This window comes from Diospyros lotus, chromosome 5 (genome assembly GCF_014633365.1).
Source record: "Diospyros lotus cultivar Yz01 chromosome 5, ASM1463336v1, whole genome shotgun sequence".
Lineage (NCBI taxonomy): Eukaryota > Viridiplantae > Streptophyta > Magnoliopsida > Ericales > Ebenaceae > Diospyros > Diospyros lotus.
Genome location: NC_068342.1, coordinates 37,013,972 through 37,036,888, shown reverse-complemented (window position 1 = coordinate 37,036,888; position 22,917 = coordinate 37,013,972). Strand labels below are relative to the sequence as shown.

Genomic DNA, 22,917 nt, shown 5'->3' with positions numbered 1-22,917 from the left:
GCCAAAACTTGGGCTTTTCCATGTAGTTTAAAGCAGTTTTCTCGAGTGTGGCGAGGTTTGTTGTAGTGGGTGCACCACAATCCATCTTTGTTGGATTGTTTTCTTACTTCTATTGGCCTCCAATTTCCTTTATTTCATCCTTCACCCGGTCGATGAGTGACCATTGTTGCAGCCTCTTGTATACGAGGTTCCAACATAACCCCTCGTCAACTCTCTTCAGCACGAACAATTGAAAAACATTCACTAAGGGTTGGTATAGAAACCTTACCAAGGATTTGAACTCTAATCTGATCATACTCAGAATTCAAACCTACAAGGAATTCAAGTACTCGATCATTTTCCAACAGCCCTTGAACCATTTGAATATCATAGCTGCATTCCAGTTTTAGATCTCGGTTGTGGTCAATTTCAAGCCAAAATCCATTCATCTGATTGTAATATTCAGTGACAGACATGCCCCTTGTTGAGTAGAATTTACTTGTTTTTTCAGCTCATAGATTAAAGTTGCATCATTCTTTTTGGAGTAAGTCTGATGTAGGACAACGAAACAAATAGAAGAAGAATTGGACCAAAAGAAGAAACACCCTAGCGACGAGAAAGGGAGGCGCGACCATGAGGGGCAGAACAGTCATTAGTTTCCATTAGTTTTTGTTAGTTTCTGTTTTAATTGATTTAATTTTATAATTACAGCTGATGTCTATTTTAGTCTTTTCTATTTTAGGGTTTTTTTCAATTGCGTTTAGGATTGTTGATTGCTAGGAAGTATTTAAACACTTTTCTCTTGTTTGAGAGAACTTTTTTTTCAATAAACTTATGAGTTTACATGGTGGAATCCAGTTCTCTTTGTTTCCCTAAGGTCTTCGCTTGAAACATTTACTCATGGCTACGTCAAGTGGTATCAGAGCACAATTTCTTCTTCTCCATGTCGTTGATTGCTATCCTTTCCCATTGAATCTACCATGGGCGATGAAATTGCTTCCATTAGAGTCGAACTTGATGCCCGAAACCAACGAATTGACAATCTTTCCACACAACTCGGAGAGATTCGTCAATTATTGTTGCAGGTCGTTGGAAACAGCAGAGGAAACAACGTTGATAACCCTCCTCAAGCCCCCGATGGTAACCATCCACAATATAACCGAAGGAGCCATCTTGACGCAACGTGTAGCGCGTGTGTGAAGAAAACACACTAAAATAAACCCTTAAAAGAGCAAACTTCAATGGCCGAAGCTTGGCTTTCAAGAAAACGCAAAAACAAGACTGTTTTGCTAAGAAAACCCAAATAGGTTGCTGAAATTTGATTGATTAAAACTTGATTACAAACTCTAGATCCTAGGCATATTTATAGTATTTGGCTAATCCAAATCCATCTAATATTTGGAAAACAAAATCCAACTAGAATCCTAATAGAAATAAATCCTAATCAAACATGAAGTAGAATCTTAAATCAAGTAGAAACATGAAATAAAATCCTAAATCAAGTAGAATTTTAAAAACTTAAGAAGTATTAAAATATTGTTCCAGCATAGTCGGGTCGGCTTTGGGCCAGGTCTTGATTGGTGACCGCATCACATCTCGATATGGGCACCCATGTTGAGGGGCAGCGAGGGATTAACTGGAGGCATGTAGTAGATAACAGCGAGTTGGATTCCATAGAAGATTTCAAGGATCTGCCTATATGTTGTAACAGTCAAAATCGAAACACCATCGACGATTATAGGATTAAGGCGGATATCCCTCCTTTCTCGAGAAACTTGAGGATTGAAGAGTTCCTAGATTGGATGATGGAAGTGGAGCGGTTTGTGGAGACCATGGAGGTTCCAAAAGAGAAAGTCGTTAAGATGGTGGCTTTCCGTTCGAACTCGGCTACAATATGGTGGGATCAGTTGTAGAAAACTCGCTAGAGACAAGGAAAGAGTAGAGTTTGAACCTAGAGGAAGATGAAACAACTTTTGATGGACCAATTTTTACCCGCTGACTATGAGCAGATTTTGTATTGCATGTATTTGGGATGCACGCAAGGCAATCGGTTAATATCAAGCTACACCAATGACTTCATGAGACTGGTCGAGCGTAACAATCTGACTGAATCTAAAAATCAGAAAGTAACCAGGCATATTAATGGACTGAAAATCGCTTTACAAGATAAAATTGGGTTGCAGAATATTTGGACTTTGCAGGAAGCAATTAACACGACGCTGAAGGCTGAGATGATTGGAGCTAACAAGCCAAGCCCCAACTATCGGAGGGTAGTTCCCCCTATTGAACAGCCACCGACCAGCATTGTTAACAAAGGAAAAGTCACTGCCAATTCATCCAATTCCCAGAATAAGGCCGGTACAGAAAAAGGCAGCAACAGGATTCCTAATAGAGGGCAAGGCCAAGCTCCACTTCAAAGGGATAATCCGTATGCCAGACCTACAGTAGATATCTGCTACAAGTGCCAAAAATTTGGGCACCGCTCCAACAACTGCCCAGAACGAAGACAAGCCAATTTGGTGGAACGTGAGGAACTTATAGAGGTGGAAGAAGAGGTAGCAGATGAAGGTGAATATGAGAGAGCCGAGTTTGCTGTTGAGGAAGGACTAGAGAGGCTAAATTTGGTGTTGCAGTGAGTTCTCTTATCACCAAAAGAAGAGGGACAGAGACATAACATATTCTAGTCGCTTTGTTCTATCAGGAATAAAGTGTGCGAGGTGATTGTGGATAATGGAAGCTGTGAGAATTTTGTATCCAAGAAGTTGGTAAGTCTGTTGCAACTACCAACTGAGAACCATCCTCGTCCATATTCCCTTAGTTAGGTGAAGATGGGACCTTCTGTTCAAGTTACTGAGACTTGTATGGTACCACTCTCCATTGGTAGACATTACAGGGATGAAGTGGTATGTGATGTCATTGATATGGATGCTTGCCATATTCTTTTGGGTCACCCTTGGCAATTTGATGTTGACTCTACTTTCAAGTGACGTGATAATGTGGTGATATTTACATGGGGCAATCACAAGATCGTCGTGGCTCCTCTCAAACAGACCGGTAATGCGAACAAACAGCGATTAGAAAATTTCTTTACTCTTGCAAGAAGCAAGCGAGAGATAGTGGATTATGCAAGACACTCGGACTGCATCTATCTAGTGGTGGTTAAAGGGCTTATGATGACCATTAATGAAGGAGAAACGATTCTGGTTGAAGTGCAAAAAATACTAAATGATTTTCAGATTTTGATTTCAGACAAGCTATCAAATGAATTGCCTCCCATGTGAGATATTTAACACCAGATTGATCTAATACCAGGGGCAAGCCTTCCAAATTGCCTCACTACAAAATGAGTCCGAAGGAGAAAGAAATTCTGCTAGAACAGATCAAAGACTTGTTGAGGAAAGGGTTCATTAGAGAGAGCATAAGTCTGTGTGTTGCTCATGTTTTGTTGGTTCCTAAGAAAGGAGGGACCTAGTGCATGTGTGTGGCAGTCACACCATCAATAAAATAACTGTGAAGTACAGGTTCCCTATTCCTCGACTAGAAGACATGTTGGATGTACTTTAGGGGTCCCGTATGTTTTCAAAGATAGATCTTTGCAGTGGATACCACCAGATCCGAATCAAGCCTAGAGACGAGTGGAAAATTGCATTCAAAAGCAAGGATGGACTCTACAAATGGTTGGTAATGCCTTTCGTATTAACCAACGCTCCAAGCACCTTCTTGAGATTAATGAATCAGGTACTTAAAGCTTTCATTGGCTCTTTTGTTGTTCTGTATTTCGACAATATTCCCATCTACAGCAAGGCCAAAGGAGAACATCTAAATCATTTGAGGCAAGTCCTAGACATGCTAAAAGAAAATCAGCTTTACATCAACCTTAAGAAGTGTACATTCTGCACCAATAAACTCCTCTTCTTGGGTTATATGGTTGGTGAGGATGAGGAGAAGACAAAGGCAACCCGAGATTAGCCAACTCCAAAATCCATGTCAGATGTGAGAAGTTTCCATGGTTTAAACACTTTCTATAGACGATTCGTTTGACATTTCAACACCATCGTGGCTCCACTTACTAAGTGTTTGAAGGAGGGACGATTCAACTAGGGAGAGGAACAAGATAAGAGCTTCACCCTCATTAAGAAGAAATTGTGCACCGCTCCAGTACTAGCAAGGGCGGAGCTACACACAGCCAAGGGTGGGCAATTGCCCACCCTGGTTTTTTAAATAATGTTACTGTATGCATGTAATTTAATTTTTTTTTATTTTTTTCTCAATACCCACCTCATTTTCTCTCTCTCTCTCTCTCTCTCTCTCTCTCTGATAGGACTTAATTATATACATATTTTTATCTAAATTTTATCTTAACATTGTGTTATTATTGTGTGTTTATATGGATTTTACATTATTTTAATCTTTTTTTGTAGGAAGCAAGCAAAGGAATTAAATTCGAAGATTTGAGCGTAAAAAGAAAAAAATATATATTATATTATATAATACAAATTATATTATATCATATAAGTTAATATTATATAGTATTATAAAGTTAAAAAGAAGTCCACGTTGAGGGGAAGACTTGGGCTAGGGCATTAAGTGCATACATATATATATTATATGATTAAATTGGAAAGGAAGAAACAAGGAGAAGTGACAGAAGCCGCAAGGCACATTGGAATTAAAGGAGGCGGCGCACAGGGAATTAAAGAAAGTGGCGCACAGGAAGGACTTGGAAAAGGAGGGGCACACAGTGAAGGCAATTGGAGACGGTTGGAGACGGCAGGAGGCGCAAATATGGCCACCTCTTGAGCAGAATAAGGGTGAGTCAAACCAATAAAATGTGCAAATTTCGTGAACCTATTCACTACTACCATAATACAATCCTTTCCCTTCGACATAGGCAATCCCTCAATAAAGTCCATGTTGATGCTCTCCCATGCTTGAGCAGGGATAAGTAGGGGTTGTAATAGATCTGGTGGGGCTACTATTTCATATTTGCAATAGCTGCAAATGTCACAGGTCATTATGAATTCAGTCACATACCTTTTTAACTAGGGCCAATAGAAGAACTGCCTCACCTTATGGTAGGTGTTCTGGATGCCTGAGTAGCCCCCTAAGGGTGACTCATGTAGGGAGCTCAATATCTTCATCTTTAGGGGTTGTAATAGACCTGGTGGGACTACTGTTTCATATTTGCAACGGCTGCAAATGTCACAGGTCATTATGAATTCAGTCACATACTTTTTAACTAGGGCCAATAGAAGAACTACCTCACCTTATGGTAGGTGTTCTGGATGCCTGAGTGGCCCCCTAAGGGTGACTCATGTAGGGAGCTCAATATCTTCATCTTTAGGACCTCATCGTTCCCAATTACCAGTCTTCCTTTATATCTCACCATTCCCTGATTCAGGGTATATCCACGCTTGTTGTTGGGGCTTAGGATCAATTGTTTTCTTAGTTCCTTCATCTTATCATCTCCTTCATAACTCTCCTCTACCTCCTTATACCAATCCGAGGTCACCACTGTGAGGGCTGCAGTTTGCCCTTCCTCATAGCACCTGGAAAGCGCATCAACCACGTTCTCCCTCCCCTTCTTATATTGTATGGTATAGTCCAAGCCCATGAGTTTGGCCATCCCTTTCCTCTGAAGATGTGTATGCAGTTTATGTTGGAGGAGAAATTTCAAATTTTCATGGTCAGTGCGTAAGATGAACTGACCTCCTTCTAAATAATGTCTCCATCTTTCTACAGCCATCACCATCGCCAACAACTCCTTCTCATATATGCTCAGCCCTTCATGCCTAGGAGATAAGGCCTAGATGAGATAAGCCAAGGACCTCCCTTCTTGCATTAATATCGCCCCTATCCCTGTGCCACAAGCATCTGTCTTTAGGGTGAAAGGTTTACTAAAGTCAGGTAAACCCAAAACTGGTGCCTTGGTCATGGCATCCTTCAACTTCCCAAATGCCTTTTCTACCTCCGGCCCCTATCTGAACCCATCTTTCTTCAATAGTTTTGTTAATGGCCAACTTATGAGGCCATAATTCCTTACAAAACATCTGTAATAACCTATCAACCCCAAGAAGCCCTTCAAAGCCTTCAGGTTGCTAGGTCTAGGCCAATTCACCATGGCTGCCACTTTCCTTGAATCAACACTCACCCCTGCCCTTGAAATAACATGGCCGAAGTACTCCACCTGCTTCTAACCAAAGGCACATTTAGACCGTTTAATATACAATTGGTTGGACTTGAGGATCTCGAATGTAGTCCTTAGGTGTTGTAAGTGTTGGGGTAAGTTTGGTTGTAGATTAGGATGTCATCGAAGAAAACTAGAATGAATTTACGTAGGAAAGGCTCAAAGACTTGGTTCATAAGTGCTTGAAAAGTAGCTGGGGCATTGGTGAGCTCAAATGGCATCACCAAGAACTCATAGTAGCCATGGTGGGTTCTGAAGGCTGTCTTGTGGATATCATCAAGATTCATGCGAATCTGATGGTACCCCGAGCGTAAGTCCAATTTGGAAAAGATGGAAGCATTTTTCAGTTCATCAAGTAAATCTTCAATTATAGGGATTGGGAATTTATCTTTGATGGTCAAGGCATTAACTAGACAATAGTCAACGCAAAAGTGTCATGAGCCATCATTCTTCTTGACAAGTAGGACAGGGGATGTGTATGGGCTTTAGCTTGGCCGGATTAAGGATTGCCGAAGCATCTCCTTCACCATCTTTTCAATTTCAATTTTCTAGTGAAGGGGGTATCTATAGGATCTAATGTTAACAGGTTCTAAATTGGGTTTCAGGTTGATTGAGTGATCGAAGGATCTTTTGGGTGGCAGGGAGTTAGGTTCTACAAATAATTCCTCGTATTCAACCAAAAGCATATTAAGACAGTTTAGTTGATGTACCTCTAACTGATTTTGGTCTTAATTGAGCATAGTTAGGTGAAATTCTCCTTCTAGTTCACTTCCTTCCTCTGCCTCATCCACTGCTTGGATTGAAAACAATTGGGTTACTTGAGACCACTTGTGTTTGAGTAGTTTTTTAAGTCTCCTTCCAGTGATCATCTTACAAGCCCCAATTTCTCTACTGCTTGTGAGAGTCATCTTCTTTCACCCTTCTCAAAGGTGACTTCCATTTGGTTAAAGTCAAAGCTGATAAGACTAACCTGTTTCATCCAATCCACTCCCAACACCACGTCACAGCCCCCTAGCTTAAGCAACCTCAAATCCGCCTCAAACAACTCACCTTGCATTTCCCAACAAAACCCTGGTGCAAGCTAATTTGCTTAGCACCTTGTGTCCATTGGCAACAGTCACCGATAAAGGTTGGGTTCCTGTCATCCTGCAATGAAGTCTCTTGGCAGTACTCTCGTCCGAGAAATTGAGGGTACTCCCACTGTCGATTAAAATCCTTAGACTTCCCTCCTACACCTTACCTTCCATTTTGATAATTTTGTTGTTGGTTAACCCCTTGAGGGCATGTAACGAAATTTCTCCATTATCTTCCCCCTCTAACTCCTCTTCTTCCACTATCTCCTCTTCTTCTTCCATAGCTCCTTCTTCACCTTCTACCAAGAGTAATTGCCTCTTACATTGGTGTCCCAGATGGTACCGGTCATCACATTTGAAGCATAGCCCAAACTGTCTCCTCTAATCTATCAAGTTTACACTCTAGCCTACCGGATGGCTACCAGGTGCAGCCACTGCCACTCCTCTCACCCCGGGGTTTACCCTTACCAACTCCCTTCCATACGGTCATCATTGGCCCAACGGTTCCGTACCCTTTCATCATTGGCACAACAGTTCCCACATTAGTTCCCCTATTCTGCTGCCTCTGTTTCTTCATGATCACTTCTACCATGATCTCTTGCAGCCTTGCATTCTCGGCTGCTTCCTCCACTATCTCCAACCTGAGCATCGTGACTATAGGTTGAAGCTCTTCATTCAAGTCACTCAAGAAGCTAGAGACAAAATATGCTTCTAAGAGATGGGATTCAAGGTGACCATAATCAATCTCAACTCTTCAAAATGCGTTTAATAAGCCTACACACCCCCTTCTTGTCGCAATTTATTGAACTGTTCTACTTCATCTTTCCTATTTCTGTCACCAAATCTTTCACATAATTTGTCTGCAAATTCCCCCCAAGGACTCTCTCCCCTATTCTGTGACCAGCCTTGGTATGCGGCTGCTAGGGCTACCTTACGTTCCTCCTATATATTGTACCATCCGAACATCCTCTCACATCTCCTCACCCACCATCTCAAATTACTCCCATCAAACATGGGAATCTCCAGCTTAGGCATAGGGAACCTCGATTGATTGTGGACAACCAGTCCCTCTCGCCTAAGTTCCATTTTCATATCCTCTTCCTCCCTCGGGGCTACCTCAATTTCAAAGGGCCCGACATTCCCATTCCGTCCTCCCAACACCGGTAAAAACCGGTTCGGTCCCTTCTCTCGGGGGAAAATCAAGTGATAAACTTACCTGATTTTAACATGTAAACATTACCATGAAGCTCTGCAATTGTTCACGAATCTGAGTTCCTACTTCGTCTCAAATCCCATCCAACCTCGTCTCCAAATTCCCTAGAGAGGCATCCATCTTTCGGTCCATCGCCGTGATCGCTTCATGGTTGCAATTGGATCCAATCTCCAGCAATTCCACCCGAGCTTGCAGGTCGATCACCGTCGAACGAAACTGCTGCACCTGCGACTCAAAATTCTTCATTCAAGTCCTTTCTGCCATCGCTTCTCCTATTGACTCCTTTGCCCCGGGCCTTACTCTGATACCAATTTGTCAAATCTTGAAGGATCTAACAAGGAACTCCCAAGAATTTGCAAGAATTAGGGAGAGTGATAAAATTCGGGAGAGAAAGAGAGTTAAGGAAGAATTTTGATTCAAATCAAGTGGGTCCTTTATATAGAAAGGATCCCGCACTTCAATTCCCGCCAAAGGGGAGTTTATTTACACTAGTACCCTTTTCTAAAAATAACTACCCCAACTTCTTAACCGTTCATGTGACAGCCCTGCCACTTGCATGGTATATTCCCTTGTCGCAACTTATATCATGACAGCTACTTGAAAACTACTCCAGGTAAAGGAACCCTATTTAAAGTAGAAGGTTCTTTGGATATATAAGGGTATATAGATGCGGACTATGCTGGATCTATAACTAAAAGGAGATCTACTACAGGGTATTGTATGTTTTTGGGGGGAAATTTGGTCTCTTGGCGAAGTAAGAAGTAGAGCATAGTGGTGAGATCAAGTGTTGAAGCCGAGTTTAAAGCTATGGCACTTGGTCTATGTGAATTACTATGGATGCGGATTGTACTAGAAGATTTGAAGATTGTTGATAGAGAACCAATCAGGTTATTTTGTAACAACCAATCGGCCATAAGCATTGCACATAATCCTGTACAGTATGACAGGACCAAGTACATTGAGATTGAACGACACTTTATAAAAGAAAAGCTTGAAAAATGTATAATTCAAATTCCCTATATTCCTTCTAAGCAACAGGTGGCAGATTGTTTGACAAAAGGATTGGCGACTAAGAGATTTGAAGACCTAATATGCAAGCTGGAAATTATAGATATTCATTCACCAGCTTGAGGGGGACCGTTGGCGTGAAAGGATTCTTCAGAAAGGAAAGGAGAGGAGGCAGCAATGAAGTTTTTAGAATGTTTTATTTTTTGATCTTGATTAGATTAGTTTCTTAAAACAGATTAAGAAACTTTCCTAATTCTTTGTATTATAATCTTTCGTAAACATGTTGTAATCCTTCCTATTGTAAACTTCCTATAACTGTATATTCCAACCCAATAACTAGGGTTGCATGTAAATGAATTAATATGCTTTTCTGTTCAAAATCTTCATATTAGAATATCATTTGTACCTCATTCAGAAAATAAGAAATGGGAGAATTGCTCCCTACTTGATTATACTAGAACATCTTAAGCAACCCATTAGCCGACCCAACATAGAAGGATACAGGCTTGGCATGTTGTTCTTGTGGTTGTTATTTGAAGCAGCTGCACCATATAATCTTCTTTGCCCTTGTTCAATCATTTGTGTTCAAAGGAAATATATAACTGGCTACCCCTCAACCCCATGGTACTAAAACCAACACTAGATATAACATTCTAATAAGGGGCTCAAAGATGTTGGTGACTAAACACCTATAAGAATTAGAGATATTTATAGGTCTATTTTCTTGATGCATCTCAATCAATTAATCTCTTTTAGCTGACAAGAGAACACTTTGTGTTTGTCATTTGGAAAGAAATATACAATTAAGTTGCAACCAAACACTAAAATGACAGAGAGATTAAGAAGCATTACAGACCAACATAGCTGAGCATAAAATCAAATGCTTTCCTAGTCTCTTCCTGACCATCTACCCCTTTCTTATCATTGACTTTCCTGATAAAACGGATATAGCATCGCCTACAATGCCAAAAGTTGCAGTAAAATGAATCCAAATCAGCAAATATCAATTGATTGAGAAAGACATGAGAGAGAGAGAGAGAGAGTGAGGAAATCTGACTTTAAAAAGGCATTTTAAGGGGCAACAAATTGTATGACATAATAGAACTGCAACCAGAGATAAATAGAGAACATTAACTCCATTAAAAGGGGAACGAGATGAATAATGCAAATTCTCAAATTATTTCAAGGAAGAAAAGAAGATAATCTGCCTTGTAAACTGTAATAAAATATACTGCACCTTTTTCTCATCTATGACCAAATAAATTTCCGATAAAACTTTTTATAGAATAGCATCACCCTTAGTTAAGTATATATTAAACATGCAAATGCATATATTCATAATAAGCATCGTCCTAACCTTATCTTACAAGTCATGCACATATTTTTAAAATGTAACCTCACGCACTTTATTTTTACTCTCTGATATAAAATCCTAATATATACTTTTCTTTCATACACGGTGCTCTATGATTTTATTTTTTTAAGCCTCACCAAAAAGGCCCACTACATCCTTAATCTCTAATATAAAGTTCTAAAGTTAAAAGGGAACCACTAGAAAGAACAAATACCCCACCGGATAGGCTTTTTGTCTAATTTGATATGATAAATGTGGTACATAGAAGTAGTGTTTGCTCCCAAATTATTTCCATATATGTTGAACAAGATAGAAAAGAGAGATGTTGAACAAGATAGAAAAGAGAGAAAACCCTTCTTTTATGAGTAGAACTCTGTATTAGGTCTAGCCTCTCTCTATTGAAATTTATAGTAAGTTGTACAATAATTAAGGCTAAAATTAAGGCCTAAATTATAGTTAATTACATCTAATCACATGCATAATTGACTGCTAATTGACAACTAATCCAACGATGGCAAATCTTCCTTCCTTAATTTGTGGCAAATCTCCCTTCCTTGATTTATGGCGACTCTTCTTGATTTTTCTACCTTGATTCACGACTCTCTCTCTCAAGTTGGTGAATAAACATTGTCCATTCTCAGAAGACAGGACTAGGGAGTCCCTTGGTTAAAACATTAGCTAGCTGGGATTCATTTGGTATATAGGGAGTACAAATAAGCCCTCTGTCTAATTTCTCTTTAATAAAATATCGATTAACCTCAATGTGTTTTGTTTTGCCATGTTACACAGGATTGTGTGCAATGCTAATAGCAGACTTATTATCACAATAGAGTTTCATAGGGCTGTCACATTTGAGTCTCAAGTCTTCAACAATAATTTTCAACCATAGCAACTCACATATACCTTGTGCCATTGCCCGAAATTCCAATTCTACACTCGACCTAACCACAACAGTCTACTTTTTACTCCTCCGAGTAACTAGATTTCCTCCCAAGAAAGTGCAATACCCAGTGGTAGATCTCCTATCAACCGTTGAACTTGCATAACCTGTATCGGTATAGGCCTCTAGGGTAAGTTTCGATCCCTTTTTGAACAAAATTCCCTTTCCTAGGGCGCCTTTAAGGTAGGGCAAAATTCTATAGATTGCTTGCAAGTGAAGCTCATTGGGTTTGTGCATAAACTAACTTATAATGCTCACTGCATAGGCTATGTTCGACATTATGTGAGATAGATAAATCAACCTGCCAACTAATCTTTGACAGGCTTCTTTGTCGGTATCTTTGTCTCCCTCTACGTCTCCCAATTTGTGATTAGGATCAATTGGGATGTTGGCTGGTTTGCAAGCAAATTTCCCTATGTCCTCAAAAAGTCAAGAACATACTTGTGTTGAGATATGAATATCTCATGCCTAGATCGTGCCACTTCAATACCTAGGAAATATTTTAAATTCTCTAGTTCCTTGATTTCAAATTCCATAGCCAAACATCTCCCCAAGTTTTGTCTCTCATTTTCATCACTCTGTCACTATAATATCATCAACATAGATAATAACAATTGTAACTGAACCTAAATCTGAGTGGTTTATGAACAAAGTGTGGTCCCCTTGGCTTGGTTAATACTCCATGGTTTGCATCACCTTGGAAAATCTCTCAAACCAAGCTCTAGGTGATTGTTTCAAGCCATATAGTGCTTTCTTGAGTTTGCAGACTTTAGTTCCAAGTTTGTTTTCACTGAATGAATCCTGTAGGTATATCCATGTAGATCTCCTTCTCAAGGTGTCCATGTGAGAAATCATTCTTCACATCAAATTGCTGTAAAGGCCAATAAAAAATAGCTGCTAGGGACAAAAGAATTCTTACCGTGTTAATTTTGGCTACTAAAGCAAAAATTTGATGATAGTTAATTCCATATGTTTAGATGTATCCCTTAGCTACCAACCGAGATTTATACCTTTCAAGTGACTCATTTGTTTTATATTTGACTGTGAAAACCCATTTGCAGCCCACCGGTTTCTTTCTTTTTGGCAAATCCACAATCTCCCAAGTATTATTATTCTCAGGGCCTACATTTCAACACTCATAGCATTCTTCCACTTTTTACACTTTAAAGCCTCTAATAATGTGGTAGGAATGGATATTGTATGAATGTTTGCAAGAAACTTTTATGAGTTGGAGAGCACCTTTGAAAGGAAAAAAAAAATGAGATAATGGATATAAGGGATATTTTGTACACTCTCGAGTTCCTTTCCTTAGGGCTATGGGCAGGTCTATTTCTATCCTAGAATTAGTCTTAGAATGTGAGCTAAGAGACCTTACTTCATTTCCAAAATCTGGTTCTGATGATAGGTGCAGCCTTGGTTCAGGTTCTGGATTAGTCCTTCTTGTGTAAATCTATGAGAAACATTCGTTGATAATGGTTTGTCCCTTTCCAAGATCATGGGGTTCAGGGAGGTTTGATATAGGAGATTCTAGTTTAGGGTAAGCAGGCTAAGGCTAGGTTTTTGGTGTAGGGGTAAAGGCAGGTTCTGTAATAGTATATTCAGGAGCAAGGTCTTCAAGATTTGCAACTTTAGGTAAAGGTTCTGGCATGGGAATCGGTGCAACTTCAAGTTTTTGCACTTCAAGTGGAAAGGAGGTAAGGAGAGGCAAAAGCTCATCCTTATCTTCCATACTTGAAGTCTCCCTCTGAAGATAAGGTTGAAAAAAATATGATTCATTCTCAACAAAGGTAACATCAACAGTGATTAGAACCCTTTTAGTGAGAGGGTGATAGCATTTGTATCCTTTTTGGTTAGAAGGATAGCCCACAAAGACGCATTTAACTGCTCGATGATCCAATTTCCCTCTATTATGGCTGTGAACATGAACAAAAAAAACACACCCAAAGACTCTAAGGCTAAGGGAAGGTATGGAAGAAAGACCCGGATAGAAGTGAGATAACATGGCCATTGGAGTTTGAAAATTTACCACGTAAGATGGCAAGCAATTGATGGTGTAAGTTGCTGTAAGGACTGCTTCCCCCCAAAAGTGTCATGACCCTAGGAGCAATAAAAGGATAATATGATAATAGACTTATAATAGTTATTAGGAAATATTTTACAAGTTGTTAGGATCACATAGGTGTTGTTAGGAATCAGTTAATAGCTAGCTAAGGCCTATATAAAGGCTACTTGTAATAGGTTGGAGGGATATATGTGAAATGAAACTAAATTTCTTTCCTTCTAATTTCTCTATCCCTCTCTCGTTTCTTCTCTAATTCCTCTCCCTCCAACCTATTACAAAATAGAAACATAGAATGATTTTCTGGGGAGAGAGGGGGCAAAGAAAGCAAATACAAATGATGCCATATGGAGTTGGGCAATACAAGTCTCAAAATCAGAACTTAGGAGCAAAATAGCATAGCCTCACTGTCTGGCAATGGAATTAATGATACTGCTGCCGTTGATTCATCACAGAAGAAATTGCTGTGCATGAAGATTTAGCAGAATATCATGTGTAGGTATAAATATTGGGTGGGCCTACATGTCTAGGCTTTAGATCTTGTGAACTGGGTACAGCTATGTGTCCAGGCCTAGGATCTTGTGAGCCCTTAAACTTAGTATAGAGAGATATTTATTCAAAATAAAACTACGAGCATGAATATGGTGTGTATATGAAATTAGTAGAAATGTATACTACCAAGTGACTAGCGCCTATTTCAACATGATGCTAGTCTTTGAATAGCGAATAGAAAACCATACTTTGAAACAACTGCAAAATCAAAATAACCATCAAGTGAAAGCAAAAATATACCAAAGAGGAATTTGCAGACAGTTCAACAAACAGCGGCTGAAGATCTGTTTTGTAGCATCATCATTATTCACGGCCAAGTGTGCCTCCACATATTGCTTCCAGTATTTTGCCTAGAAGAACAGGGAGATAAAGTCAGCAATCCAACATGCATGCCACGTCAGTTCAGGTGATCCAAAAGGATAGAGAAATTCGTATGATGTGAATCCAGTTATTCAAACCCGCAATCTACTATCTTTGAGATACTAGTTCATAGTAACATTGGACCTTGACAGAGCAGGCTTAAAGATATTACATTTCGGGCTATTTAGTACACATGTAAAAAGCATGAAACATCTAGAATTGGAAATTCACAAGGTAACTGCATAACAATGTCAACAGCATCCCCTAGCAATTAGACAGTCCATTCATTCTCCCCCACCAACACCCACAATATATGCACACTTTCCAAAAGTTTTCTCTTTCAGCCATAACAAGATCGCATACCTATTAAGATAAATATGTAAGCTATTGGCTCGCATCATGCACTCAACTCCTTTCAAAAATAATTTCCCATATGTACCTCCCTTTCTGCTAACATTAGCATACTTCTCCAAGCATGAGACAAGAGTGAAGATGGATGAGTTTGGCATCCATCAAGTGATGGAGCTTTTTATTTTGGCTCATCTTATGCTCCCCTTTGTGATACAGGCAGAGTGGACTTCCCTTGTAAGTCCTTGCCAAAGTGGTTTCATTTTTTCCTCGGACATGTCAGGAACCCGAGTCTAACTTGTGATTATCTTGAAGATAGAATCAAGAGAAATAGAGAGAAATGGGGAAGAATCAGACAAAATACAACAACAATAACATATCCAGCCTTTATCCCACTATGTGAGGTCGGCTACATGAATTCTAGACTTCCATGTATTTCTGTCTTTTTTCATATCCTCATTTAGATCCATATATTTCATATCAAATTTTAATGTCTCTCCCAAAGTTTTCTTGGGTCTACCTCTACCTCTTTTTGTGACTAATTGTTCCATTTCATCAACTCTCCTCACAAGAGCGTCTCTTAGTCTCCTTCTCACATGACCAAACCATCTTAGTCTAGTCTCTCTCATCTTTTCCTCGATTGGCACTACTCCTACCTTATTACGAATAACTTCATTTCTAATTTTATCCTTTCTTGTATGTCCGCACATCCATCTTAACATCCTCATCTCCGCTACACTCGTCTTTTGCTCATGCTGGTATTTGACTGCCCAACATTCTGAGCCATACAGGAAGAATAATAGAGAGAAATGGAGGATTAGACAGGAAAATGGAGAGAGAGAGAGAGAGAGAGGGAAATAGTCGGGAGAAAAGGGAGAATTTTAGATAGAAGGGAATAACTTTTAATTCATACAAAAAACATAAAATCAGCCAAGAGGTTACAGCTTTATATAGGAAGCTGACCAGCAATTATTTGTGGTAGTTACCACTCCCCCACTACCAATAATTGCTCCTAAACACTACACAACTATCTCTAATATCTAAATAACTAACTAATACAATTTTGCAGAAATAAAAATAAAAAGTAACTAGCCTAAACCGTGACACGACAATCTTACAAAGCATGGCCACTTGGTGGTAAATTGGTGCTTCCTTCTCCATTTTGAAATGCATTTGGTTGTGCCAGCTTTAAGTGTTGAGTTTATTAATCATAGGAACAGGCTTGTCTGGATAGGAGCCAGGCACAAGTTTGAAGCCATATTCCTTTCTACGATGCAATGTTGTTAAAAGTGTGCCTAAGCCCCATTAAAGCTCAAAGTGCAATTCTAGTGCTTTTTCATGTCAAAGCGAAGCACGAATAAGAAAGCCCAGCTAAAGCACAAGGCACACGTAGCACGCTTATTTATTCCTTTTTTGTTTTACAATAAAATAAGAGTTGTGGCTGTGTACCCTAACACTAAAACGCACCCATCTATTATATAAATATCTTGGAGTGGTGGACAAGAGAATGATTCGGTATTTTTTTTTTTCCACATGGGGTGCTATTGCTAATATAACTAGAATAGTTTAAATATCATAAGCAAATGAGGCAATGCAGCAACTAGAAGATCAGCTTCACCTTCTAGTTCACAGGTAGGTTTTGCAACGAATTTACAAAAAAAAAAAAAAGTCTTTTGTTCTCTTTTAGCATGAATTTTTGTCTTGACAATATTATCTAATAATTTAGTTGCAATTATTATATTATCTCTTTTATCTTTTTCTAAGATTTGCACTTTGTTTCAACTAAGTGTGCGCTTGCACTTTGCAATTTGTGCTTAAGCTCTATAAGGCCTTTGCAATTAAGTGTGCTTGGAGCTTTTAAAAACACAGCTGCAAGGCATATTTGGCACAAAAATAAATTTGAGAGCTTGTGAGAGGATTGCAATAAAGTGTTGTCACATTAAAGAAAAATCTTGCTTCCTTCTTTCCGTGGCTTACAGAGGATTTGGTTTATTTCTTAAGTCTTTCTATCAGGATCCTAGCTTTTGAATCTAGGATTTCTAGTTGATAGTCATGAAAGAAGAAAGAGAGGGAGGAATGAGAAAATGTAGGGAGAAAACAGAGAAAATAATAGAGGGAAACAGAGAATAGAGAGAAAATGAGAGAATTTTGGAAGAAAATAGAGAGAACAACAGAGGGAAGCAGAGAATAGATAGAGAGAAAATGAGATAACTTCAATATAAGGGTGTGTTTGATAGCATGGAAAATGTCACATCCAAGGAATTGAATTCCATGATGCAACCATTAAAGCATGTTTTTGGCTCTTTTCCATGAAAAATTCCATCTAGGGGGGAGATGGTTTCCATACAAGTTGGAAAATGTTTTCCTTTCCAACTAAATGCTATCAAACACACCCTAATTTCCTAGATTCTCGGCATACTATGGTGTAGCTTTATATAGGGCTATCCCAGCAGTTATCACTACTACACAACTGTAAAATAACACCCCACAACTACATAATTGTAAAAATAACACCCCACTATTACATAACTGTAAAAATAACAACTCCAATACACATAACTGCTTTGCTTATCTCCTAATTCCTCTGCTAATCCTCTAATTCCCGACGCTTTCATCAGTTTTTTTTTCATAACACTATGCTGTAAATTGGTTAGTTTTTCTTTGTATATAGTTGGTTCCATTTTTTGCTCTTCATGCATTTTGACTTTTCAAATCCTCTCTCAATGTATTTGTATCCTTTTTTCCTTCTACTCTTACTTCACATTCCCAAGCAAGGTGTTGACAAGAAAAAATTATTGTCGTGGTTTACCAACACCCAGTGGCACAAGCCAGGATTGGAAGTTAAGAGATAAAGAAAAAACCCTTCACAAACAAAAGGCAACAGAAAAAAAAAAAATATATGAGGGATTGCGGAAAAAACTAGACCTATCTACAGTAAGAAAACCAATAGAAACCCAACACATTTTAACTCAGCCAGCCATGTCAATTTTCTCCTCATACTACACAGACATTAGAAATGTACTGAATGCAAATTATGATGAATTTCAGAAAATAGTAGACCTATCTACCATTAAACCAACAGAAACATAAAACATTTTAACTCGGCCATGTCAAATTCTTCTTCATACCACACAAACAAAATGAAATATCACTCAACATCCTTATTGGGGAAATTGTGCGGCTTCTACATCATTCCAAATCAGTGAACAATTGAAACAAAACACAGAGCACATCCTATGTATATTGAAAATCAAATAGGCAAATATCCAACCAAAAAAAAACAAACAAAGGAACTCACCGCAGTTGGAAATGTGGCTAAGAGTTGCTCGTATACTGGAACTGCCTCCGCAATGGGCAAGTGCTGACCAAACATACAAACATGTCGACAATAAGAAAAAGGCACCATCAAATATCAACCAAAGACAACGTAAAGCATTCAAAATAGCAAAAAGTAAGTAAACAAACGTCGCTGACTCACCAGTGCCTCGTCGGCAAGTGCCTCGGCAGCCTCAACATTGTACTTATCAGCCATGACGACTCAATTTCTAGTCCCTCCTTGAGAAATCCAGTTTTCTGTAAAACCTAAATTGCTGAACTTCAGTCAACTCGAAACCCCAACCCCTGATCATGAACTCATGCTGGAAGAGAATGATATGAGAGAGAGAGATAGAGCAGATCGCAGCGCGGTACACCGTTAAAATTTGGGGATTTGCCCGTTGCGCGATCTCCTCTCCTCCTCCATCGTGCCCCCCTTCATTTTCATAAGGAATCAAACAAAAATATTTAAATGGATAACTAATCCAAATTATTTCCATGCCTACTCAGTACTCAATCAGTCCATTCATTTGGTCAATGGGAACATAATTATAATTACCCCCATTTAGTTAAATAATTAAATAAGTGATGCTAATATTTGTTTAAGGTACCATTTGATAAAATAAAGTTATATTAATATAATGTTTGAATAATTTCTGTATTAAAATATGAAATGGTCAATAAAAAATTATAAATCATTCTAATATTTTATCAAATTATTTGTTAAATTTTTTAAAATGTACTGAATGACATATACTTCATTTTTTCTTATCTTTAGAGTCTAATACATACTTATCTTTATATGGAGAGAGATAAGCATATCTAAAAAATGTCAAATAAGAAGTCACATAACTTTTTTTTTTCAATTGTTGCTAGATAAGTTTAACAAATATATTAGAAATGACAAAAGTTTATAATATTTTTCATATCTTATATTTTTCGGTCTATATATTGATTAACAAATAGTATCTAAATCCATGTTTAATAAACTCTTATATCGGTTCGGTTAAGAATTGTGAGAAATTGAAAATCCTTTTTAAGATAGGCCATATTTTGGTTCATACAGTAAGTCTTATAACTATAAAGTTTTGTTAGATATATATGTATAAATAAAAATATGATGGAATTTCAAGATAATCTTTAATAAGATTCCTACAACCCTATCAGCATGAGTTTTCTACAATTTTGTTGGCAATTGATTGAAATCGATAAATCAACCTGTCATTGTGAATTATGGTTGAATGAGAGATAAAAAAATAATGATAGGGTTTTGATTAGGGGTGTGCATTCAGTTATAACCGAACCAAACCGCCCCATTTTACCTAACCTAACTGAACCGCCCCATTGAATATAACCGAACCAAACCAACTTGATACACTAACCGAAACCGAATTAACCGATTTGAACTAACTAACCGAACCAGAAAAATAGCCCAAAAATCGAACCGAATTAATCGATTTGGCCTTTAAACTAACCGAACCAAAAACTAAACTGAAAAACGGCCCAAAAAATCGAACTGAATACATCTTGATTCAATTCCTTGACATCCTGATATATTAATTTAATTTACCTCCAAGTCAATTCCAAATACATCTTGATTTTGAAGTTCCTAACCCCCTATCATCAGCAACAGCAAACACTGAAAACCAACAAAACAGAAAACGTGGGATGATTTTTGACTCGTGGCAATTACAATGGATTACTGAGTTCCTACTACACTAAGGAACCAAATTCAAATTCCTTTTCCAGAAAGCATATGCTAAGGAAAACTTAATTGCTCAAAGTTAGACACAAGTGTGGGGCATCATCCTCAGCCTCATCATCATCATCATCATCATCCAATAAAAAGCTTTCTGTTCCAAAATTGATTGCCATATTCACCCATCACAGCCCCCAGAGATTGCAATCTCTTCGTGTTTTTTAATTTTGTCATCAATTCAACATTCAGTACACGGATATCCCAACATTGGATACATGGAAGAAAACCAATAGATACATGGAAGGTAACTACAGGTTAAACAAACAGCAAATCACAAAACACTGAAACAGAACCAAATCACAAAACACAATACAGAAACAAGTAAACAACGAACCAAATCACAAAAAAGAAACAAGTTAAACAACGAATTCCCAAAGCCAAGTCAAAGCATCGAAAGATTAAACAAACAGCAAGGAAACCAACCAGATCGGACATGACAATCAAAACCACACGACGATTAAGTTGCCGAAATTGTATTACCTTCTCAAATCGATGACGGTGATACCCGCAAGATCGTTGACGGTGAGGTGAGGTAAGGAGAGTGAAATGGCTTAGGTTTTGCTGTCGAGTTCGACGGGGTGCGGGGTGGGCCGGGTCTCGGACTATCAGGTGCAGGGGGCTGGGTATTGGGTGGGGGAAGCCGTCAAATATTTATATGTAAATAGGAACTAGAGCTTTAAGCATTTAAAAGATGTGTAACATTAGTCATAATTTTAACTAATTTTATAAGAGATCTATGTAAATAGGCGATATCGTTGTAATTATACCTCATATATTTATATCATGTTAAATATATAAATACATAAGTATCAGATTTGTTGTGTAGAGTTTTGTCAAATTTGTTAGTTTTTAAAATATTCTTTAATATCTTACTAAAAAGTAACATTTAATTATGTTAACTAGATTTCAACTTCCGGTTTCTCTAATTAAAATAAATAAATTTGTAAACATTTTTACTGTTATACCAATATTTTTTTTAGTTTAAAATTGTGCTTAAAATCTTTAAAATTAAATTACAAGCCTCAATAATTACCCAATGAACCTTTATTTGATTTTTTTGCTTGAATGTGCATGACAAAGGCTACCACTTTGATGTAAATTATATTTATGGTGTATGTGGTAAATTTAGAGCTAGTATTTTTTTACGCGACTTTATTATATGACACAAAACGACACAGAGTTAAGTGAATTAGGATTGGTACTAATTAGGTTCGGATCATAAACGGGTGAGTTATTTTTATGTTTTAGGTAAATCAAATCGTCTAACTCGTTTAAATATGTAATAACACGTTTAATTAAATAAGTTTACTTAAACACGTTAACACGATTATATACGAAATGATATGTTTAATTAAAAAGGTTCGTGGGTTAATCTGAACATGTTAACACAATTATACACAAAATGACACGTTTAAGACCAATTTACAAAAAAAAAAATAAAACAATTATAATATTGAAAAAACTATTATGTATTCAAAAATTTTAAAGTAAATTATATGAAACCCCCCTACACTTAAGGTCATGTGCAACTTATTCCCATATGCATTCGATTGTATCAAAAAAACCCCTTATACTTTCAAAATCTTGCAATCAGTCATAATTTACTTTTTTTTACACAATTTTATGCAATTTATTGGTTGATTAATGTAAAATTTTGTATTTCTTTTATATATTGAAATTATATATTTTGTATGTAGATTATTGTACAAAATTATGTAAAATAACAACAAATTATGGCTGATTGCAATATTTTGAAAGTGCAAGGGATTTTTTGATGCAATCGAAAGCACGAGGGGTAAATTACACATGACTCTAAGTGCATGGGAGTTTCATATAATTTACTCAAAATTTTATGATTATAATTTAATATTTATAATCAATAGATCTAATATATAATTTTGTAAGTTTTTTGATCTCAAGATTATAAATATTATAAAATAATATATATAGAGAGAGAAATAAATGGGGTTAGGGTAAGAGGGTGACAAGATTCAAACTATTAATCTATTATACTATGAGATAAAACACTTGATCAATAGTTATTTATAATACTTTAGAATTAATAATTAAATTTTATCTCTTTTACTAGTCTGTAAGATTGATAATGATTTTATAGGTGCACATGCAAAAACTCTTAAAAAATTTACATGATCAAGTCACAAATATAAATTGTTAGATAATTATACTTTAAGCCATAAATTTAAATAGCAAATAGCTCTAAAATTAAACTATGTTATTTATTTATTTTTAAATAAATTTAATATACATATATATTTTATTATAATTTATAGTAAATTATTGGGTTTTCAATTAAAGAGTCACAAAATCAGCTTGGGCAATTATTAGTTGATATTATATCATTTATCCAAATTAGATCTCCAATTAACAATTGTGACAAAAATTTTAGCATATTGTGACAAAATAATTGTGATAAACTAAGAGCACTATAAGAATTTTAGTATATTGTGACAAAATAATTATGATGGATTAAATTTTGTCATAAAAAATATATTTTTTGTGATAAAATAGAATTTTTTCGTACAAAATTTAAAAAATGAGTAAAATTGTGATAAATCATATTTTAAATTATTATTTTATTAGTTATCATAATCATAAATTATTTTAGTAAATTTCAATCAAATAATTAATAATATTATTTTTATTTAATAAATAAATATTTCAAAAAAATAAAAATAAAAACCAAAAAATTTCACACCCAAATCCCCGCTTCTTTCCCCAAATCCCCCCATTTCCTTATTTCCCTCCACCG

At 37.1% G+C, this 22,917-nt stretch overlaps 1 protein-coding gene across 8 annotated transcripts in view; it reads right to left on the bottom strand.

The window, feature by feature from the left end:
- LOC127801033 (cleavage stimulation factor subunit 77) overlaps nt 1-20,776 on the bottom strand; it is a 76,570-nt gene extending 55,794 nt beyond the window's left edge. For 3 of the 8 annotated variants that reach the window (XR_008022927.1, XM_052335820.1, XM_052335826.1), the window contains exons 1-5: nt 20,628-20,776; nt 18,552-18,655; nt 18,372-18,434; nt 14,606-14,715; nt 10,317-10,417 (exon numbers count right to left, since the gene is read on the bottom strand). Coding sequence is in view for 6 of the 8 variants with exons in the window: in XM_052335820.1 (XP_052191780.1) it covers nt 10,317-10,417; nt 14,606-14,715; nt 18,372-18,434; nt 18,552-18,605 (328 nt within the window). In the remaining 2 variants the exon portion in view is untranslated. Of the gene's footprint in view, nt 1-10,316; nt 10,418-14,605; nt 14,716-18,371; nt 18,435-18,551; nt 18,825-19,958; nt 20,028-20,627 lie in introns of those variants that run through there. The other 5 variants (XM_052335824.1, XM_052335825.1, XM_052335822.1 and 2 more) reach the window with 5 other exon arrangements.
- Nucleotides 20,777-22,917: the final 2,141 nt, after the last annotated feature.